This window comes from Phaethon aethereus, assembly GCF_964289735.1.
Source record: "Phaethon aethereus genome assembly, chromosome: 5".
NCBI lineage: Eukaryota > Metazoa > Chordata > Aves > Phaethontiformes > Phaethontidae > Phaethon > Phaethon aethereus.
Window position 1 is genome coordinate 15,191,102 of NC_138579.1, and position 19,615 is coordinate 15,210,716.

Sequence of the window (19,615 nt, forward strand, 5' to 3'; positions counted from 1 at the left end):
GAGATGAGGTAGGAAAAGTTGTCATTAAAAGACAGAATATAATTGAGCAGAAAGAGATTGAAAACTGATGGCAGTTCCAAGGTCTCATGTCTTTTCAGATCCCTGGAGGAATTAAGGAGAAATTGTTTATTGCAATTTCTTTGTTCCTTTTTGAGATTTCCAACCCAAAACCTCTAAAAGACCAGACACCTGTCGTCCCCAGTTAGGCTCTTTTCTTCTTGGGTTCCAAAGCATTCCCCCTGTTAATAAGAAATGTTCATATTTTAAGCCTTATTTTGCCTCTGTGGAGGTGTGTCATTATCAGGAGTTCCCAGCGTGCCCTATTACAGAGAGTCCTATTAATTTTGTTCCTCCAAACATATAGGAATGGAGTATCCATGGCGGTGCTTGTCAGCATCTGTGCTGGACCACATCCCATGCAACCAGAGAGAGCCAGCAAGGACTCGTTAGGCAACTTGGTCTTAGATGCTGGCAGTGCCATCGTGCCGTGATACAGAGCAGCAGATATGTAATTCTACCCAGGTGACCATTTGACACCACAACACAGATGTACAGTTGTTTTCTTTTTGAATTACCAATTCCTTGTATAAGTGGTGAGTTAAACAAGCTAACTTCCAGTCTCGTCTCTGCTGCTGTAAACCTGGAGCAACTCCAAAGCTAGTTGGGGACAAAGAGAATAAGAAATTCTGCATTTTGAAATTACTCCGCTTCTCATTCTGCTGAGGTTCAGCCTCAGCAGAAGTAAACCAGAAAAATTATCAAGATGGTGTTTCTCAACAGCTTTGTTATAAATATAATCGTGTCCTTTTTGGTGACTTCTGAGCTGTCTTTTAGCACCATTCATTTATATACTTATGTGACACCTCAGCCACATATCTGAGGATGCAGAGGGAACTATCTCTGAGCTACCAAACGCTGTGAAAACCTAGCAAGTGGAAAAGCCAGATGTCCATCTAATACAGAGAGTGCATGTTTAGCAAAAGCAGACAGGGAGAGGAAATTGAGAGTGATACATACCCCAAAACACACTGTATTGCTTTTTGCCTCTGTGGACAATTAGGTCCTGCTTGTTAGGATGTAACCAGATTAACCTTGCTATTCTTGTCCGTCAGGGTGCTGAGTCAGTCATGTTCCCATGGCTGTGAAAATGTCAGCTATAGGGAGTGGGAAGGGCATGAGTTTCTGCAGTGATGGAGGTCCTCAGAGTAGCTGAGTGAGAGTGCTGGGCTGCAGCTGTGGTAATTCTTGTCCACAGTTTCCAAATCCATCCATTTTAGCCATGAGGAATCTCCTCCATCTGTGTGATTTCAGCTACTACCTTAGCACTGACTTCCTGAGAGTCCCCCTCCCTCCTGCCCTCCTGCCCTTCTTCCAATCTCCTATCTCTGGTTCCTCCTCCCCTGCATTTCATCTCAACTGGTTTCCTGCTGGGTAAAATGCACATCCTCCTCTTTCTTCCCATTCCCTCCCTTCTCTCCCACTGTTGGCAGTATTCCAGTCCAGCAGCCTTGACCTTATCGCCAGTTCCTTCCATTTCCTCCCCTTCAGCTAACACTATCGGTGAACTCTGCCCGTTTTTCTCTCTTCCATCCTCCAAAGGCTGGCCATGCATCCTGCTGGATATGTTGTCATTTCTTTCCTTGCTGACTACAGTCCCCTTTTCTGGCCTCCTTTATGTATGTCTCCATGCAGGAAGCTGATAGGAGTTTTGGCTGAAGCTTTTTTTTTTTGTGAACCATACTGAAATCAGTGGGAATGAAGCACCTATCCCCCTTTATAAAACTCTGTGTGTCTGGAAAGAGCCTTTTCTGGGGGTGCAACCGTACAAAAAGCACCAAGTGTAATGATAAATATTAAGCCACCCTTAGCAGAGAGGGTATTTTCACTTGTTGCATCTTCCAGTTGCAAAGAGCAGGGGCGTTGGTGAGATCCTTGCTTGCTCTTTCCTCTTGCATTTTCTTCACGTGCATGTTTGGCCTTCTGTAGTAAGTGTCTCACATGGTGGGGAGGTCTCTGTGGCTTGGAGCATAGCAGGCCAGTGACACAGTTAGTTGTGCACTCGCCATTGCTGACGATTGTACTCAGCAGTTGGACATCTGTTCCAGTTGGCTTGGGGTTTTGGCTCCCAAGCTAAGGATCAAGGATCATGCCTATTTTAGAAATGAAGTCATCCGCTACCGAGACTCTGATAGCAAGTTTTGTGCCTACCTCCTTTGCTGCATCCCTCATCCTTTACCATTATTTTTCTCTTCTTCAGTCAAATTGTCTACCTGTGTTCAGGTGGACCTCAGTTGATTGCCGTTGCTGAATTTCAGCCACTTGTCTGAGAAGGAAGGTGACCCTTTGAATGTTTTTTGTGTGGTACGGTATGTACAGCCCATCACTGTGCTTGCGAGATTACTTTTATCTTATCAGTATGGTGATCGGTTAGGTACGATCAAGCTCTTTAGAAAAGACTTCTCTGTGATCATTCTGGTTTCATTTGTATTCTGTAATAATTTTGAGAGTGATTACGATCATGAAAATGCTTTGTCGCTTGTTAGTGACTTAAGTTCTGTGAGGAGAAGCTGCTGCTGCCTGACATACAGGAGACCTCATGATCTACTCTAGTTTGGTCAGAAAACTGTATTTAAAATGTTGTCAGCAGCAGAATCAAGCAGAATTCCTTTTACTTTGTCAGATCACTCTCAACTCAGCGGAAATATTGGATGTTAGACCTTTGCTTGGTATTTCCTGTGTTACTTCTAAAGAGGGCTGTGGGGGAAGATCCATATCAAGTATGGTTCATGAACTCTTGAATATTTTGCCTTCAGTTGTCATGATCTTGGTCATTTATGGAAAGAAGGCAGGCAAGAGGAATTATGCATAAATTGGTGTTTATGACCTCTGCGGGAGGCTTATTCTGGAAGGACTCTGTTGCATTTACTAGCCCTGTGAGAAATTTGTAACCCATTTTGCGGTCTTAAGTCACAGCTGTAGACTGGCTGGACCCAGTCTCTGGTGCTCCCTCTCCAGCCTCTGCCTTTTCTGTGTGATGTTACGGATGGGATGGCTGAGGACATGTCCCCAGGTGGCCACAGCTCCAGCAAGCTGTATCCCTCTGCCAGCAGGTGCAGAACCATGCCCAGCCTGTGAGTGTCTATTGGTCTCTGTGATTTGGCAGTCTGTTAAATCTCCTTGGAGGATTATTGTAGAGATATTAAGTCTAATTTTCCTTTTTCAGAGAAGCCTGCCTCTCAGAAGGAAGTTTTTGTATCACCAGCAACTCGGTTCATGAAGGTCACTATTATGAGTAAATGACTCTTGGTCATGACATGGGTTAAGCACAGATCAGCAGCCTAGGCATGAAAGACTCCATACCTTTCATGCTGTTTTTATCTGCAACCTAATGGATTGGCCCATCATTTTCTTTAATGTATGCACATGAACACTTTTATTAGTAGAAAGGCTCCCACAACTTAAAACATTTGGAAGAATGAGAGGTGGCGAAGTGCCCCTGGGTTGGTCCTCCCTTCTGGCACGACTAGCTTGCTGGCCTTGGCTTAGAAGGCAAAGTGATGAGACGAAGCATAAAACATGCTGTGTTTTTAAACGTGGAAAAGATGGGAATGGAGAGCCTCGTGTGTTGTATGTGACATCATTCCTGTGATGGTGCTACATGCCACTCTGCCATCCTAATTTGCCTTCAGAGGCCCCCAATATAATCATTCTTTGTTTTCCTAAAGGATGTGAAAACTAAGTATGAGTTTGGTCAATGGTTTCATTGTTGATTTCTCCCACTGCTACAAAGCAATGCAAAAATATTAGGGACAAGCAGGGTGCATCTCACTGAATAAAGATATTGTGTCTCTCATAATCCAAGTCGGATGCCTTTAAAAAAGGAAAGCCCTAGGAAAAGTGCTTACAAGGCTGTTTGGACAGTAGATATTTTTTGTAAAATGTAATTTCGGCATCTTTCCCAATGGGATCCTTCATGTAGGAGGACTGGCCAGCATTTTGGAAACAAACCCAGCCAACATTAGGTTTGGACATCTGCTTGTTTTAAGGTTGCCTTCACAATTTTCTCTGTAGCTGAAGATGATGTCTATGTGAAAGTGTTGCCAGAAAAGCAATGAAGTTATGCCAACTGTTTTTTTCATGAATGCAGCTTCTTAGGAATGACTGCTTTATGCTGGAAAATCATCTTGTTTGCATTGATCCCTTGGCTAGAAGAATGAGAACCATTTGATTTTGTCCTTGTGCAAAGTTATCCTAAGTGAGCAAAAAATGTTTCTTGAATCAATTTAGCTTTAAACCAGGATGATATCCTGCCTGAGTACATCTAGACTGAGTGGTGGTAGGCTTAAATGGCATTAAATCAAGTGACTTGTGAGGAAGGGCTAGTGGTGTCTTTTGTCTTTGCAGGTGGCTGAAGGGGATTGAATTGGAGAGAAGCTAGTGCTCAAATTTTCTGGATATTTTCTTCTTCCTTGCTTAAATCACCCAAAGGGAATTAAGACATATCTTCTCTTATTTCAACAGGGACCAGCTCGCATGACATCTGATCTTGGATCTTCTCCTGCAGCAGGATATGTCCCTGTTGGTCAGAAGCCAGAGGCTGTTGTGCATGCTATGAAGGTAAGGATGCCGCACACAGCCATGCAGCGCGGCGCAGTGTGGTGCAGTGTGGTGCAACAAACACTGCAGTGGCAGAACTGGATGTTTGCTCTTGTGGAACCACAACAACTAGAAACAGAAAGTTAGTACTTGGGCAGATTGTCAGTAACCAGCACCTGTATCATGATGAATAATCATTGCTTCAAACAGTCGCGGAGTTAAGCAAGATCATGCATGACTATTTTTTTGTGTGGGAAAACTCCCAACAAAAGCTGCTGAAGCTGAAGGTGTTGGTTACTCTTTCTGTTCATCAGTCCTGCGTAAACTGGGTCTCTGGGGTGACAGTGGTGACCGAAATGCTGTTTTTAAAAGGGACGCAAAAACTGCAGTTCCTACATATGTTTTGTTACTGAAAATCCTGCAGCAGTCTTCAAACGAGAAAGACTTTATTTTATGTAAATATACACCAAACCACGGCACCATACCCATGTAGATATGTGCATCATCAGTGGGGATTAAAGTCAGGACCATTGGCAATAAAAACCATGGGACGCTGCTAGATAAGTTAAAGGAGAAAACTTGCACTGTGATTTCACAGCAGTTCTCAAGTCCTAGTGACCATCCATTAGCAGGAAAAAATGTAATACCCTGGTGTTATGTGTTTAACTAGTTAAGCAAGTTACTTCTGAGTATCTAAGGGACATGGAAGCACAAATCCTTTCCAAGGTGCCATAGGGATGGCTGGTAAGTCTCTAAATAAATTAGACTCTGATTGGAATATACTGATTTATAGATTTGGATTTGTTGAAGCTGAAAAATTTTGTACAGGGTTAAAAAAAGCTTTCATCACACCAAAGGAGGATTCCTGGATGGCAACTCCGGAGCTCAGATCCCCATGGTCATAGCTGGAAAAAAGGTCCATCAGTGGCATCAGCACTAGCTTCGGCTGTCCTAGACCTGGAGACTGGCACTTACAAAGCTCTCTGCTTTGTACCTTTCAACATCTGACAGATAAATAAATGGCACAGATGTTTCTTGTAGCTTTAGTCTACAAGTTCCCTATATTTTCTAGTTCTTAGTGTTTTCAGCTTACTTTTTTGTGCCTGTCCAGGGTCTCTTGGCTCCAGGACAGATGTGGCAGGTGGTGGTGGTAAAACCAACAAGTGTCAGGAGAAGCAGTAGTGCAGCTGGCAAGGATGTTGGTTCCACTGGGCAGTTGTAAGATCCCAGGAGGATATTGAGTGTCATTATTTCTCAAGTAGTTCATCTTTTACGCATTTATGGTGTGTGAGGAATTATGAAAGGGGGGACAAGTTTCGTTTGATTTGGATCAAATTTGAATTTAAATTATAAAAGATCCTTTAGGCTGAAAATCCGGATTTTTCAGCTTACTTGAGGCTTTTTACGCCCAGATTGTATAACTCTCATTGGATCTTTTGAGAAGGGTGGGACGAGTTTCTTTTTTGCTTGTTGTGAATGGTTCTGTGCTATCAGAAAGTTGTTGTGCTCCATCCTGTACTATGCTGCACTGCGCTCGTGGGTGACATTCTCCTGTATATATATGCATATGGATCTGCTAAACTGATGCCTTGCAGAACGTTGCAGACTCATGTGATACCTTTGTTTTTCTGACACTTTGTACTAAACCAGTTTCGCTTGCGTTTAATCATCCAAGCCCTCATGCGGTCCAGACTACTGCTGTTGGCTTTTTCTTCCCAAACTGTGGAGTTTGTACCTTTCTGCTCCTGCTCTTCATTGCATTTGGTGAGGTGGTGGTTGTTGATGTTTCTAAGTTATAAGACCAAATAGTTATAAATTGATTATGAACACATTCTGGGGGAAAATTTGCTTTAGTCATTACGGGACTGAATTTCTTAGTAAGGGCAAGAAACTTAAATGATTTTAAGGTGTGGTTTGATAAACTTATGGAAAGAAAGGATTGGACAAGTAGTGAGGAAGATTCTTGGAAACGGGAAATTAAGTTTGGGAGGTCTGGTGCAATATGCATATAAAGGAGTTGAAAGGAAGTTGAATGACTGGTTGTTTGCACATATTATTATTATTATTATTATTATTAGTAGTAGTAGTAGTAGTAGTAGTGGTAGTAGTGGTAGTAGTAGTAGTATTCATCTACTTCAGAGCTTTGTTGATCACTAGGAAGGGCTGGAAGAAATTCTCCTCTGCAATTTCGTAATTCAGCTGATGGAGTATGTTCATCTGTCTTTAAAACCCTGGAAAGTGCCATGGCTGGGGTCAGTCAGCATAGCAGTCACATTTCATGGGGCATAAATGATCTCGTGTGATGTGCCCTGCTCACACATGTAGGGTTAAAAGTATTCTCACATTTGAAGTAAGGAGGAAATTCTCCTGTAGGTCAGTGTGGCAGGGAGGGATGAGAAGGTGTTTATTTTTCCATCCTGTGGCCCATTTCCAAGGATCAGCTGGAAATTGAAAAGACTGAGGAAGCTGGTCATGGTCTCAATCTCTCCTCCCTTCTTGTGGCACAGTGAAGTTGTGGCTGTTGGTCTTTAGCCACAGATCTTAAACTGGGTAGAAGATAGATAACGTTTTTTGGCCATGGCATGCTGTAGCGTATGGAGTAGGTCTTATTTACACCCTACAGGACTGGGCAGCTTTTCCAGTGCCAGCCCCTACATGTGGGAAACTGGATGCAGCTACCACCTTACACCCTCACTGCCTGTGATACAGCTCAGGACCTTCCCCTGAGGAGGAGAGAGTAGCCTACAAGTAAGAGTTTGTGCTTTGGCTATACCACAGCAGATACTAGAAAAAGCCCTTCTTGTTGTGTAAAGAAGTCCTTATGGCTGTAGCAGGCTAGCTCCTTACCGTGAGGAAAGGCGAGGACAGCTGTAAGTTGGCTTTGCTTGTCTTGAAGGCTGCTTGAATACAAGTCTGTCTAGAAGCTGTGTGGCTGCAAGGACGTGGCTCTGTGCCCAAGCAAAGGTCACCGAGGGGCTGTGCACTCTGCATGGGTCTGTGGGGCTTCTGGATTGCCTCTCTCTGCACCCATCTTTATAATGTCCCCTAGGCTTTTTCCTTGTTTTTTCTGGCAGCTGAACACTAGCTATGTAGCTGAAGCATTGCCTGCCATTTAGCATAAGTAAGTTCTTCCTTGAGCACATTTGGGGATTTTCTTTATTTTTGCTTCTGAAATAGTTTTTGTTTATTTGCGCCTACTAAATAAGGAGCAAGATGACAGGTTGGCACTCCTAACAGCTGTTTTTGCTGACAAGAATAAAAGGTACATATGCTACAACTCAGTATGTTGCTGAACATCAAAGCACTTTCCTCAGGAATTGAGCAAGCCTGCTAAAGACATGGGGAGGTGAGGAGGAGACAAATGTGCGAGAACAACATTTAGCCTATAGCCCAGCTCTCCCCGCAACAGCCGCCTGGACCTCTCCCATGTGCGCAGAGCCATCGAGCAGGTGATCAATCACTCCCACTGGTCTTGGATAAGGCAGTATTTGGCCCTGCCAAAACTAGGGAAAAGTCCTAGCCGGGCATATAGACTGTTCCCTTGCTGAAGCAGGATGCTGTGTTCCCCAGTGCTTTGTCCAGCTGACTTACAAGTCAATAAAATCAGTGAGGCTTGCATCCTTCAGAAAGCACCCCCCAATCGCAGGGTGCTTCCTGGTACAGAAACACCTCAATTTTTTCAGCTTCCCTTCCAAAGCTTTACTGCAGTCACCCTGACTCCTTGGTGGGGTTTTTTTCTGTTCGTTTTTTAAATAAGCATTGCGTGGTCATGCGGGGCCAGTACAGCAAGTCAGCAGGGAGGTGGATGTGATAGACCGGGTGATTCTGAGGTGACACTGCCTTGGACACAGACGTCAGTGCAGTCACGAAGGAGAACTAAATATACCCAAGGTGTTCCTCACAGTTTACATATCAGGGAGAAAGCCAGACAAGCCAATGCATCAAGAGCAAGGTGCACGTTGTCTTCAGGAGTTGGCATCCCCAGGCAGAAGAGCAGCGTTACCCGGTCCAGCCCCATTCCCCTGTTCTTGAACTTCAGCTGGGCCATAGACAAGTTATGTGCAGGGATGTCCATAGTCCCCAGCGGTGTAATCGGAGGAACATTAACCTGGTCCTTCTAAAGAGCTGAGGTGGCACCTGGTAGGATCTGAGAGTGGTTGGATCTCAGAGTGGCTGGGGCTGGGTCAGCACTAAAAGGCCTTCCCGTCTTTCTTCAGGAGGTGATTTCACTCTTCAGAGTGTATTTTTTTCCAGTATGCCTTTCCAGGATAGGCTTTTGGGTTTTAACCCCCGAATCCCTTTTTCCCATACCTGAGATGCTACCACAGCTTTATAAAGTGCCTACCCAGATGTGGGGTATACCTGGGGAGCAGGATGATTTCCAGGGTAAATGAGTACCAAGTAATTCAGAAATTAAATACAACCATAACTTCTGTCTGATCAGCTTTCAGCTCCAGCACTGCCTGGTTTACACCATTAAAAGACATTTCCACTGAAAGAAATGGGCTGCACGACCCTTCCCCACCTCCTGGGCTAGGGAATGTGGTTTTAGTTTAAGTGCAAGTTGTAAAAAAAAAACCAGTTTATTTTTGTCCGCTGAGGCTCTTGTGTCTGCAAGATTGGTGGCTGGTGGAAGCAGATGCTGGAGCTGATGTGATCCTTAACTAATCTAAACCATGGTTGTCCTTGACACTCGCCCTGTGGACACAGCCGGTGCTTAGCTGGCGACCAGGCAACCCTGGCGCTCCGCGTGGGATGTGATCCTGCCGGCTGCTGCCCTGCAGCCGCGCGTCGGAGGCACACTGACTCCAGACGAGCGAGTTCGATGTGCGAGTCCAGCTGGATCAATAATTAATTCCTTCCTCTTTAGCAAAAAATAGATGCTCTCTTTCTTTGACAGCACGTACATGCTTTTTGCATCCCTCTTGCCCTTCCTCTCCTCTTAGAAAGGCTGTGGAAAATTCTTATTTGTGCAAAGATTGGTCCCAGCTATGGTGGTTGAACTAGCTGGTGCATTTTAGAAGTAGGTTAAGGGCCCTAGGAGAATGACCTATTTTTGTTTGTAACACAGTTCGAGCAGGATTGCTGTGCTGAGGCAGACCGGGGGATAACTCGGTGTCCTGTTTTGTGGAGCAGTGAGTGCCATATGCCTCAGCAAAGGGTGACACCCATCCTTGCACTGCATCCAGCTCTGTACTTCCCTAGCAGGTGTGAGAATATTTACAGAATCACAGAATCACAGAATCATGAGGTTGGAAAGGACCTTCAAGATCATCAAGTCCAACCATTAATCCAGCGCCACCATGTTCCCTAAACCATGTCCTGAAGTGCCACATCCACACGTTTTTTGAACACTTCCAGGGATGGCGACTCCACCACCTCCCTGGGCAGCCTGTAGATACCTGGACTGGCTATTAAAGACTGAGGCAAAGAAGGCATTAAGTACCTCAGCCTTGTCCTCGTCCTTGGAGACAATGTTCCCCGCCATATCCAGTAGGGGATGGAGATTCTCCTTGCCTCTCTTTCTGTTGTTAATATATTTGTAAAAACATTATTATCCTTTACGACTGTGGCCAGACTGAGCTCTAGCTGGGCTTTTGCCTTTCTAATTTTGTCCCTGCTTGACCTAACAAGATCCTTGTACTCTTCATGAGTTGCCTGCCCCTTCTTCCAGAGGTGATAAACTCTCCTCTTTTCCCTGAGTCCCAGCAAAATCTCCCTGTTTAGCCAGGCCGGTCGCCTTCCCCGCCAGCTCTTCTTACGGCACATGGGGACCGCCTGCTCCTGCGCCTTTAAGATTTCCTTCTTGAAGACTGTCCAGCCTTCCTGGACCCCTTTGTCCTTCAGGACTGTCTCCCAAGGGACTCTCTCAACCAGTGACCTGAACAGGCCAAAGTCTGCCATCCGGAAGTCCATGGTAGCGGTTTTGCTGACCCCTCTCCTTACTTCGCTCACAAGTGAGTGAAGCGTCGTGGTCACTAAGTCCAAGACGGCCTCCGACCACCACATCTCTCACCAGCCCTTCTCTGTTTGTAAACAGCAGGTCCAGCAAGGCACCTCCCCTGGTGGGCTCACTCACGAGCTGCGTCAGGAAGTTATCCTCCACACACTCCAGGAACCTCCTAGACTGTTTCCTCTCTGCTGTGTTATACTTCCAGCAGATGTCCGGTAGGTTGAAGTCCCCCACAAGAACAAGGGCCAGCGAATGCGAGACTTCTGCCAGTCGCTTATAGAATGTCTCATCCGTCTCTTCATCCTGGTTGGGTGGCCTGTAACAGACTCCCAGCAGGATATCTGCCTCATTGGCCTTCCCCCTCATCCTTACCCACAAGCACTCGACTTGGTCTTCACAATCTTTGATTTCTATGCAATCAAAACACTCCCTAACATACAGAGCCACCCCACCACCTCTCCTTCCCTGCCTATCCCTTCGGAAGAGCTTATAGCCATCCATTGCAGCACTCCAGTCATGAGTCATCCCACCATGTTTCTGTGATGGCAACTACATCATAGCTGTCCCGCTGCACAATGGCTTCCAGCTCCTCCTGTTTGGTGCCCATGCTGCGTGCATTGGTGTAGACGCACTTGAGCTGGACTATCGATTTCAACTCTGGCACGCCACCCCTAGGTTCAACTCTAGTGAACTCTCTTTACACACACAAATAGCCCTGCTGTACAGCTCTATACGTGTGTGGATGTGTCGTGGTGACCAACGTGCTATTAGATGGCGTTGGAGCTTTGACTAGCAGACTGAGCTGACCACCTTGCAAAAGGCGAAGTGGCAAAGCCCTGGGGGAGGTACGCTGGTCAGCACAGACGCAACAGTAAAATCTCGAGGCTGTCCTGCGCTGTGATATGCCCGTCTTGAGCAACGTGCCCGTCCGGAGGAGCTGTGTGAACGCACGCGGACGCGTCGGCAGGGTGTTCTGTGGGTCCGTGTGTTTCCCGCGGGAAGCGAAGGCTGGCGTTGGTCCCTGGCAGCCTCACCGCCGTGGTGGAGGGAGCACCTGGCCGCAGCCCGGCGCTGCCTCCCTGGAGGTGCGCTGGGGGGTGGCCGGGACGGTGCGTGCCCCAGGCGGGACGCGGGGTGTGGGCAGCAGGTGGTGGGACAGAGCAACCACATAGACGTGCTGCGTCTTAGCGGCCACGTGTGGCCTGGGGAGCAGCGCTTGGGGAACATCTCTCCAAGTGAAAAAGAAAGAAGTTAAAAATCAGACTTCCATTTTCAAACATTGTCAACCTGAAATCTAAGAAAATAAGTCACAGGCAGGATGTTTCCACTGTTTTTTGCAGTGTCCTGAGCTGCTTTCACAGGACATTTACTTGTCTTCCCAAGGCAGATCTGCAGGTGTGGCCCAGCCACCAGGCCGCATGGCGTCCAGGGGCCCACGAACGCGAGCGCTGGACGTCTCAGGTCAGGGGCGTGGGTGCTGGAGCTGCGACCCCTCTGCCTCTGCAAGGAAACCCAGTTCTTCCCAGATCCGGGAGCACCTGCTGGAGATGCTCTCCGAGCCGCAGAGCAGAGCCTCCCTGGAGAGTCTCAAATCCTTTCCCAACTCCTCTTCAGGCTCTTCCTATGCATTTGCAGCCACGTCTCCATTTTTGCAGCGCTTCTGTCCCATTAGATGTCATGGGAAAAGCCCCGTGGTCACGAGCGGGAGGGAAAGGAAAGGCGATGCCTCGCTCCTCCAGAGGCTCCTGCGGGCAGGGTGCTGCCGGCACATACCTGGGCCCGCTGCATGTAGCTAGGCAGGAGAGAAAAGACAGCAAAATGGAGCTGCCTGCGGAGGACCGGGCAGGCCTGGCGCCAGCACTTTGTGGGCACGGCCTGTATTCATCAGCGTTCGTACCAGCTGAACTCACTGAGCAGCCGGCGAACGCCACACTGCAGCATGGCTGCAGTCCTGGCTGCGGGCGTGCGTGCGGGGGACGCGCGTGCGTGCCAGCCCCGGCCCCGGGCCACCTGTCCCCTTACCTTTACGGGGTGCACGCTGCGGGTGGAAACGGTGCCGATGGAGATCGGAGTAAAGCTCGGGGAGCCGAGGTGATTATCTCCCTCCTCAGAGGGTGTCTGTGGCATAAGGAGAGGGTGACCCGGACTCAGCGCGGCACTCGGCACACGGCGGGGTCGGCGCCTTCAGAGGACTGCAGTCAGCACGCAGGCTCCTGCGAGGCGATATGGGTTTTTTACGCGCCCTGTTCCCATCCCCTTCGCAGCCTGGCTGCATCCAGCTCCGAGAGGGAGTGCGTAAGAGCTGGGAATCAAATCGGGATCTCGGAGTCCCAGGGCTCTGTGGTAACAGCCCATCTCTTGCTCACTGTCATCGTGAGCCTCCAAGGAGTTCCCTTGGGAAACTAAATGGGTTAAAACCAATTTTCGGCCAAAAGGTGAGTGCAGTTCACAGAATCACAGAATCACTAAGGTTGGAAAGGACCTTCAAGATCACCAACCGTTAACCCAGTGCCACCATGCCCCCTAAACCATGTCCTGAAGCGCCACATCCACACGTTTTTTGAACACTTCCAGTGACTCCACCATATCCCTGGGCAGCCTGTTCCAATGCTTGACCACTCTCTCGGTGAAGAAATTTTTCCTAACATCTAGTCTAAACCTCCCCTGGCACAACTTGAGGCCATTTCCTCTCGTCCTATTGCTGGTTACTTGAGAGAAGAGACCAACACAGTTGGCGGTGTCTGTTTAAGATCTGAAAGTTCATGGCTGACTGGAGGCCACACACTTAAGCTGCACAGTGGGTCATACCCTGCTTTTCAGTGGTACAAACCTCTGTTTGCCTCGTTCCCTGATGGCCCTCCCTGTTAGACCTAAAAGCTGCTGGTCTTGGCTGACCACAGCTGCCCCATGACTCAGATTAGTAGAAGGGAGTGGAGAAGGGGAATGGGGGGAGCAGGAGTTGCTGGGGGATTGCCCTGGAGGAGCTGTGCGGAAGGTGGGGCCACCAGCAGCCTTCCTGGAAGAGGTGTGTTTGTGGGCACAGGCAACTCGCTGCCAGTTACCACATGGTCCCCCAGGACTGTGGTGGCAGCCACACCATGCAGGTGGTGGGACAGAGGCACGTCATCACCAGGTAACGGAGAGGATGGAGGCGCCCAACTTGGTGTCATGCTCATCTTTGCAGTGCTCTGATTCTCAAGGCTTTGTGAATCCTGCCAATTTAAATACTGGTTAATGAGATTATTAGCGACACTTAATTATTTGAGGAGCATAATGCTTTTGTAATATTGTTTTTTGTAGGTCCTTGAGGTCCATGAAAATTTGGACAGGCAAATGCAAGACAACTATGAAGAAGACTTGAGTGAAAAGGAGAAGGCGATCGTTCGTGAAATGTGCAATGTAATAACTCCTCTCATCAACTCCAGGGGTTTCTTTCGTGGTCTTTTGTTAGAAGTACAGAGGAGCAGGGGTCTGCTGCATACAAAGCCCTGTTTGATGCAAGATCCACAGGCACAAGGGAAGAGTGGAGGCTCTGCTGACCACTGCTTTGGGTATTGGTATCCGAGTGCCTCGTTCACTGCATGGAGCAGGCTTTGCTGAACAGATACTTCACGCTCCGCTGCTTTCAAGGGTGCAGGGTAGCTAGTCTAGCTCACCGAGAGCTGTGCAAAGGGCTCTCCCTGGCTTGGGGAGTCCTGTTAGCAGTTGACTCAAGCTGTGTCCTTAGGGACTCGGTTTGGGCTGAGCAGCAACTGGTTGCTATCTTTAAAGCTGTACAGCTTGAACGGGTTTGAGCCTAAACCGTAAGATCAGGGGGAGAATATTAATGTCTGAAGCTGCTGAACAGCATCAGGGTGTGTGGGGTGCTTTTAGCACTGCCAGCATATTGGGCGGCCACACTGTTACCAGCTTGCCATGGTCTTGTACAGTGAGCATTTGTCTGCTTCCAGCTTCAAAGTCCCTTGGCCATGCTTTGGCTTTGAACAAAGAGTTTGGGATTTCTGCTAGAACATGGCTCAAGCTCCATGTCACCTTCAGTCTAGGATGGGCTGTTCGACAGTACCAACAGCGCGCACAGCAGGAAGGAGGGTGCTCGTGGAGCCTTCTCTCTTAGAAGTTCTTGTTGGAGGTCAGCCCAAGTAGCATCTAGTGCCTCACAGCAGCAGAGAGGAGCCTAACCTTCAGTTTAAATTCTGAAAACCACCTCAACCCTAAAAACAGAGTGTAAAGAACACAAGTGCATCTTGCAGAGCTGAATCACTGCAAGCATCCTCGGCAAGGGCTGAGGCACTTTGCTTTTGTTGCTGGATCCCTATAAGCAAAGCCAAGACTAGAGTAAACAAGGGCCTGCTTTTTAGGATATTTTGTCTGCTTAATGCCATGTTTCTTTGTAGCCGTGCAGGGGGAAAGGTAAAATGCCATAACTTCGTCCTCCCAAATGGACTCATTTCTGTTTGTCTATCATCAGTTGTTTTTTCTTTAAATATTTATTTTATGTAGACTCAAGGCAGCTGTGAAGTGTGTTGCAGGTTCTTATTTTTTAAGAGGGAGCCTCCCTTACCTCAGTGGCCCTAGAGTGATAAAACGTATGTTTTTAGAAAGTCATATATATATAATTTTAATCATTATCTTTTTCATTATCTTTTCTGTTCATTTCTGTAAGCATGGCAGGGTTGACCTACCACTGAACTCAACTTCTGAACCTAGTCTATTTGTTTTATGCTATTACCCCGGGCAAAAATGGTTCTAATTTGAAGAGAGACTAAGAGAATTAGAAAGATGCATCAATGGGTCTTTCGTTGGAAACTGGTGGACGGATGCCATCCAGTGGCTCTGTTGAGAATTACAGCCCAGCTCTACGAAACGGCTTTTTTTGACTTTCAGACTGCAATTATGAAAGTACTGCAACTCCTCGGAGACTTTGGGTTTTTTTTAATTCCTGTCTTTCTCTCTTCCACCCCTTTGTCTTTTCTTACAGGTTGTCTGGCGAAAGCTGGGTGATGCTGCAAGCTCCAAACCCTCCATCAGGCAACATCTGTCGGGAAACCAGTTCAAGGGTCCCTTGTAGGAACACTGTCCCAGAGGCTGGAAGGGATCGATTCTGTGAAGACTAAAGAGGCAGAGCTCAGCGTTTCTGGCTGCCTGTTCTTTGGGAGTTGGGGTTGAGGTTTTTTTCAGGGTTTTAATTTTTCTTTTTTTGTGTCTTTTTTTTTTGTGACAATAGTGTAAATATGGCAGCTAAAGGCCTGATTTCCAGGCTGTGGTGCTCTGGGTAACTGTTCAATGGGTAACCATCCGATAATGCCAGACTTGCATAATTTGTATTGTAGTTCAAACCTGCTTTGTTGTAATGGTCTGTTTGTAGAATTAACTAACTCAAGAGAATTTCTAAGAGGAACAAGAAGAATCCTTAACCTGTGGAGAAGTCACAGTTTGTATCACTCTGGTCCACCCGCTTGTCAATGATTCATAGCTGCGTTAGTGGCTCCAGGCAGCACCTTCCAAGGAAAGAGCAATTTGAATTCATTGGCTTACTGCCTGCCAAGCTTCTGAGCTGCTAACACTTTTTTTGGAGGTCCTTATTTTGAAGAACAACATGCAACTGTTTTCACAAGGCGCTGTGTACAGCATCATTGAGTGGCGAGCTAAAAACACTGGTACCACTATGGACTTTGTATGGTGGTACAGAAAGGCTGAAGACTTCGTATGAGCTGTTACTGAACATTGTCTCATGAACAAATGACACGATTCCTGCAGTTGTAATGTGAATGAAGTCACTTAAGCCACACATCAGTATTCCCTACAAATACGGCAACACTTTTCCTGTAAAGCTTTTACTACAAAATAATTCAGCAGAAACTGCCGTCCTAACGGTGCTTATGGCTTTCACAGGATCTTCGAGAACAGCTCATCCTTCACATAAGGAAGATTTGGGTTTTTGGTTTTTTTTAATGTTCTTGCCGGATCCTTCACCTATACTGGTGCCTGCATAAAGTAACCAAACCACCACCTTGCTGAGCTGAATAAAAACTCCATAAACATGCGCTGTCGGGTGAGACTACGTCCTGCCATTCAAGCTTTATTTTTGTTAATGAACCAAAACAAGTGGGTTTTTCCTTCTTCTAATGGTTGTATATAAAACAATGGGACTTATATTTTGCTATTGTGGAGTAGCTGCTTGTATAGTTGTAAGAATTTGACCCCCTTCTTTTCCAAGTTGTCACAGCAGCTGTCCCTGTATTTTATTAGATGTTCTTTCCCAATAGTCCAAGGAAGCGGGGCTTGGTTGTTAAAATAGTTGGTGTAAAGTAATTTTAAAGACAGGCATGTGAAAAGATCAAAGCCTCCTCTTCAAAAGTTGCATTGATTTTAGTGCTTAGTTGGAAGATTTAATGACCTCAAACACCATCACTTTCTTTTTGTTCTCTGTAAGAATCAGTCACAGCTACGGACAGCTGAATTAGCTGAACAGGTTCTTCTTCTTAAATTAATTTGTTCTACCAGCTGAGTTCTTGGCTTGTGGTATGTATTGTATTAACACGGAGCACCGATACAATACCAAGGAGCCCATGCTGCAAGTTACGAAAGGTAATTGGTCCCATGGCATACAATAGTCTAGCTGCCTGGGTAAAGAATTTGCAGTAAAAAACCAGAGCAGGAATACAGCCAAATACATAGTAACCAGTAAGGACCACCTCATTATTCATTGCAGAAATAAAAATGTAACAGTCAAGATGAGGAGGTTATTTTAAAAAAAACACCAAGAACCACCTCCAAAACACACAGGCTCTCACTCACACACTCACCAGTGGTTTATTCTTTACTACTGCTCAGTCAGCGAACACGGAGCTAGCTCAGTCTAATAATCCAGTGTTGTCTGGAAAAATCCATTCTAGAGTCTGACTGTCTCCTTTAAAATACAGCATCTTTAGAGGATTCTGGATTTCCTCCTCTTTGCTTTTTGTTTTGACCTCCAGTTTCTATTTGCCGTTGATTACTTGTCTTCCTCCTATACAATTTATACCTTGAGATTTTTGTACCAGAAAAGGTGATGTAAAGCAGAGGCATTGTTCTTCCTTAACATCTAATGTCAAACAGAGGGTTACTTTATCTGCTTGAAGGTGCATTTTAATTTTTCGGTGGCATCTAATTGCTCGAATTAAGCAGAGAATTTAATTATATTTGGAACAAAGTTAATTTACATCAGTGAATTTTAACTGATGTAAATTATTTTAACAACTAATTTAACTTTTAACTAAAGCAATGCAAATATTGCCAGCACTTGTAGAGAGTTAATTGTGTTGATGACGTGCTTGCTATTTTAGGAGTGTATTAGACTAGCAGGTCCTCTCAACAAGAGCTATACTAATTGGATTACTAGTCTCACCAGCTCTGTAATTCTCACTCAGACATTCCCTGCTACCCAATCTCTCCCAAAATCTATTCAATGACTTCAGGCAAAACTTTTTTTCCACCTGCAGATCTCACCTACAAGGGAAGTAGTGGTGCAGCTGAGGTCCATTAGTGCTGCAAATCCTGAAGAGCCAGTTTAAAGGGTAGCCAGCAGTCTCAATACTCTTAGGGGTATATCCTGTTTCTTTAAGATTCTATTTGGCAGCATAAATCTTCAATGTAAGACGTGCATCACTGATTTTGCAGAAGAACATGACAGTGCTGTATATTGGGGTGTTATTTTTTTGTGGGTTTTTTTAGGCTTGCTACTCTTCATACTTAGCTCCATTTGAGCTATAACATGTCTTCCTGGGGAAAAATGACACTCAATGACTTTACAGGATGACTTGGCTGCTGAATTTTTAGTTGTCTAAAAGGACCTTTTATATGCATATTTAAATTCACTTATCTATGTGCTAAGTCTTCAGTGAAAACTACCTGAGAAGCTTCATACATTAAATTGGAGGGGAGCATCCCTTGAAATAACGGCCATTACATTGATGTATTTGGGGCAATAGTCCAAGTTAATTTCCTCAAGATAGAAGCCCTGGGTTCTGCAAAGAAAACATCCACCCTTTACAAATGGACTTTGCTTGCTTAAGGGAAGTAAAAATCACATCCTTGACTTTTGTTGGAGTGACTGAGGTCAATGGCATTTCTATAAAAGTTTCTGAAATGCTGCAGTGTAACCAGCTTCAGTTGGCTCTTTGCACCTTGATACGACTGCTGAGCACAACCTTGTTTGAGAATGGCACATTTTAATCCAAATATTAGATATTAAAAGAAAGCAGTGTTAAAGTGACCTTTTATCTTTTTAGAAACCATGGGGGAAGAATACTACTGATCTTTTTCAAAGTGCATGACTGTAAAGTGATAAAATTGTATATTTTTCATAATGTGGGGAAAGTCTATTTGTGCTGCTTTAGAAATCAGTTTAAAGTTTGATTTCTGTTCAACCTGTGATCTTACAGCCCTGCTATATTTTCTGTATATGATTTACAAAGAACTGGAAAAATTAGCACCTGCTGTTCTGTATATAGCAAAATTCTTTAGACCTTAGCACGCGTTTTTACCTATTATTGAACCACTCTGGCTTTTTTGGGGAGGGAAAGTAATAGTACAGATTTTTTTGATAATGTGTGTAAAACATTCATTTGAGATATTTTAGTACAAATGAAGTAAGAGATTGATTGTGATAGTGTATACTTCTAGTTGAATAAAATAAAATACATTCTTTTTAAATAAACTGAGGAATAAGACTTGGGAGACCACTGCTGAAATATCTTGCAGTAAGTACCATAGTTATGAATTCTGAACAAAATATGAAAAACCTAGAAAACCACTAAATTCAGAACCAATTTTATTTGGGTAGATGTGAACAAAGTAGTCCCATTTATAACCAGGATGTACATCACAGTAGGTTGTTACATTCAGACTTTCACACTTAGAAAATATATATATTATGTACAGGAATTTGCAAATAGGTGTAAACATACAATACTTTAAGATACCAGTACATTCCAAAACAAAAATATCAGCAAGGCAAACACCTCAAAATTATTCCAGTCAGCTAGCATTCAGAATATCTCTTAAATAAAGTAGCTTTTATGCTTG

The 19,615-nt window shown here is 45.4% G+C and overlaps 1 protein-coding gene across 1 annotated transcript in view; it reads left to right on the forward strand.

The window, feature by feature from the left end:
- The window catches only part of CCDC85C (coiled-coil domain containing 85C), a 112,181-nt gene extending 95,901 nt beyond the window's left edge, over positions 1–16,280 (forward strand). The window contains exons 4-6 of the mRNA XM_082000080.1: positions 4,522–4,617; positions 13,850–13,948; positions 15,528–16,280. Of these exons, the coding sequence (XP_081856206.1) occupies positions 4,522–4,617; positions 13,850–13,948; positions 15,528–15,617 (285 nt within the window). The 3' untranslated portion in view covers positions 15,618–16,280. The remainder of the gene's footprint in view (positions 1–4,521; positions 4,618–13,849; positions 13,949–15,527) is intronic.
- Positions 16,281–19,615: the final 3,335 nt, after the last annotated feature.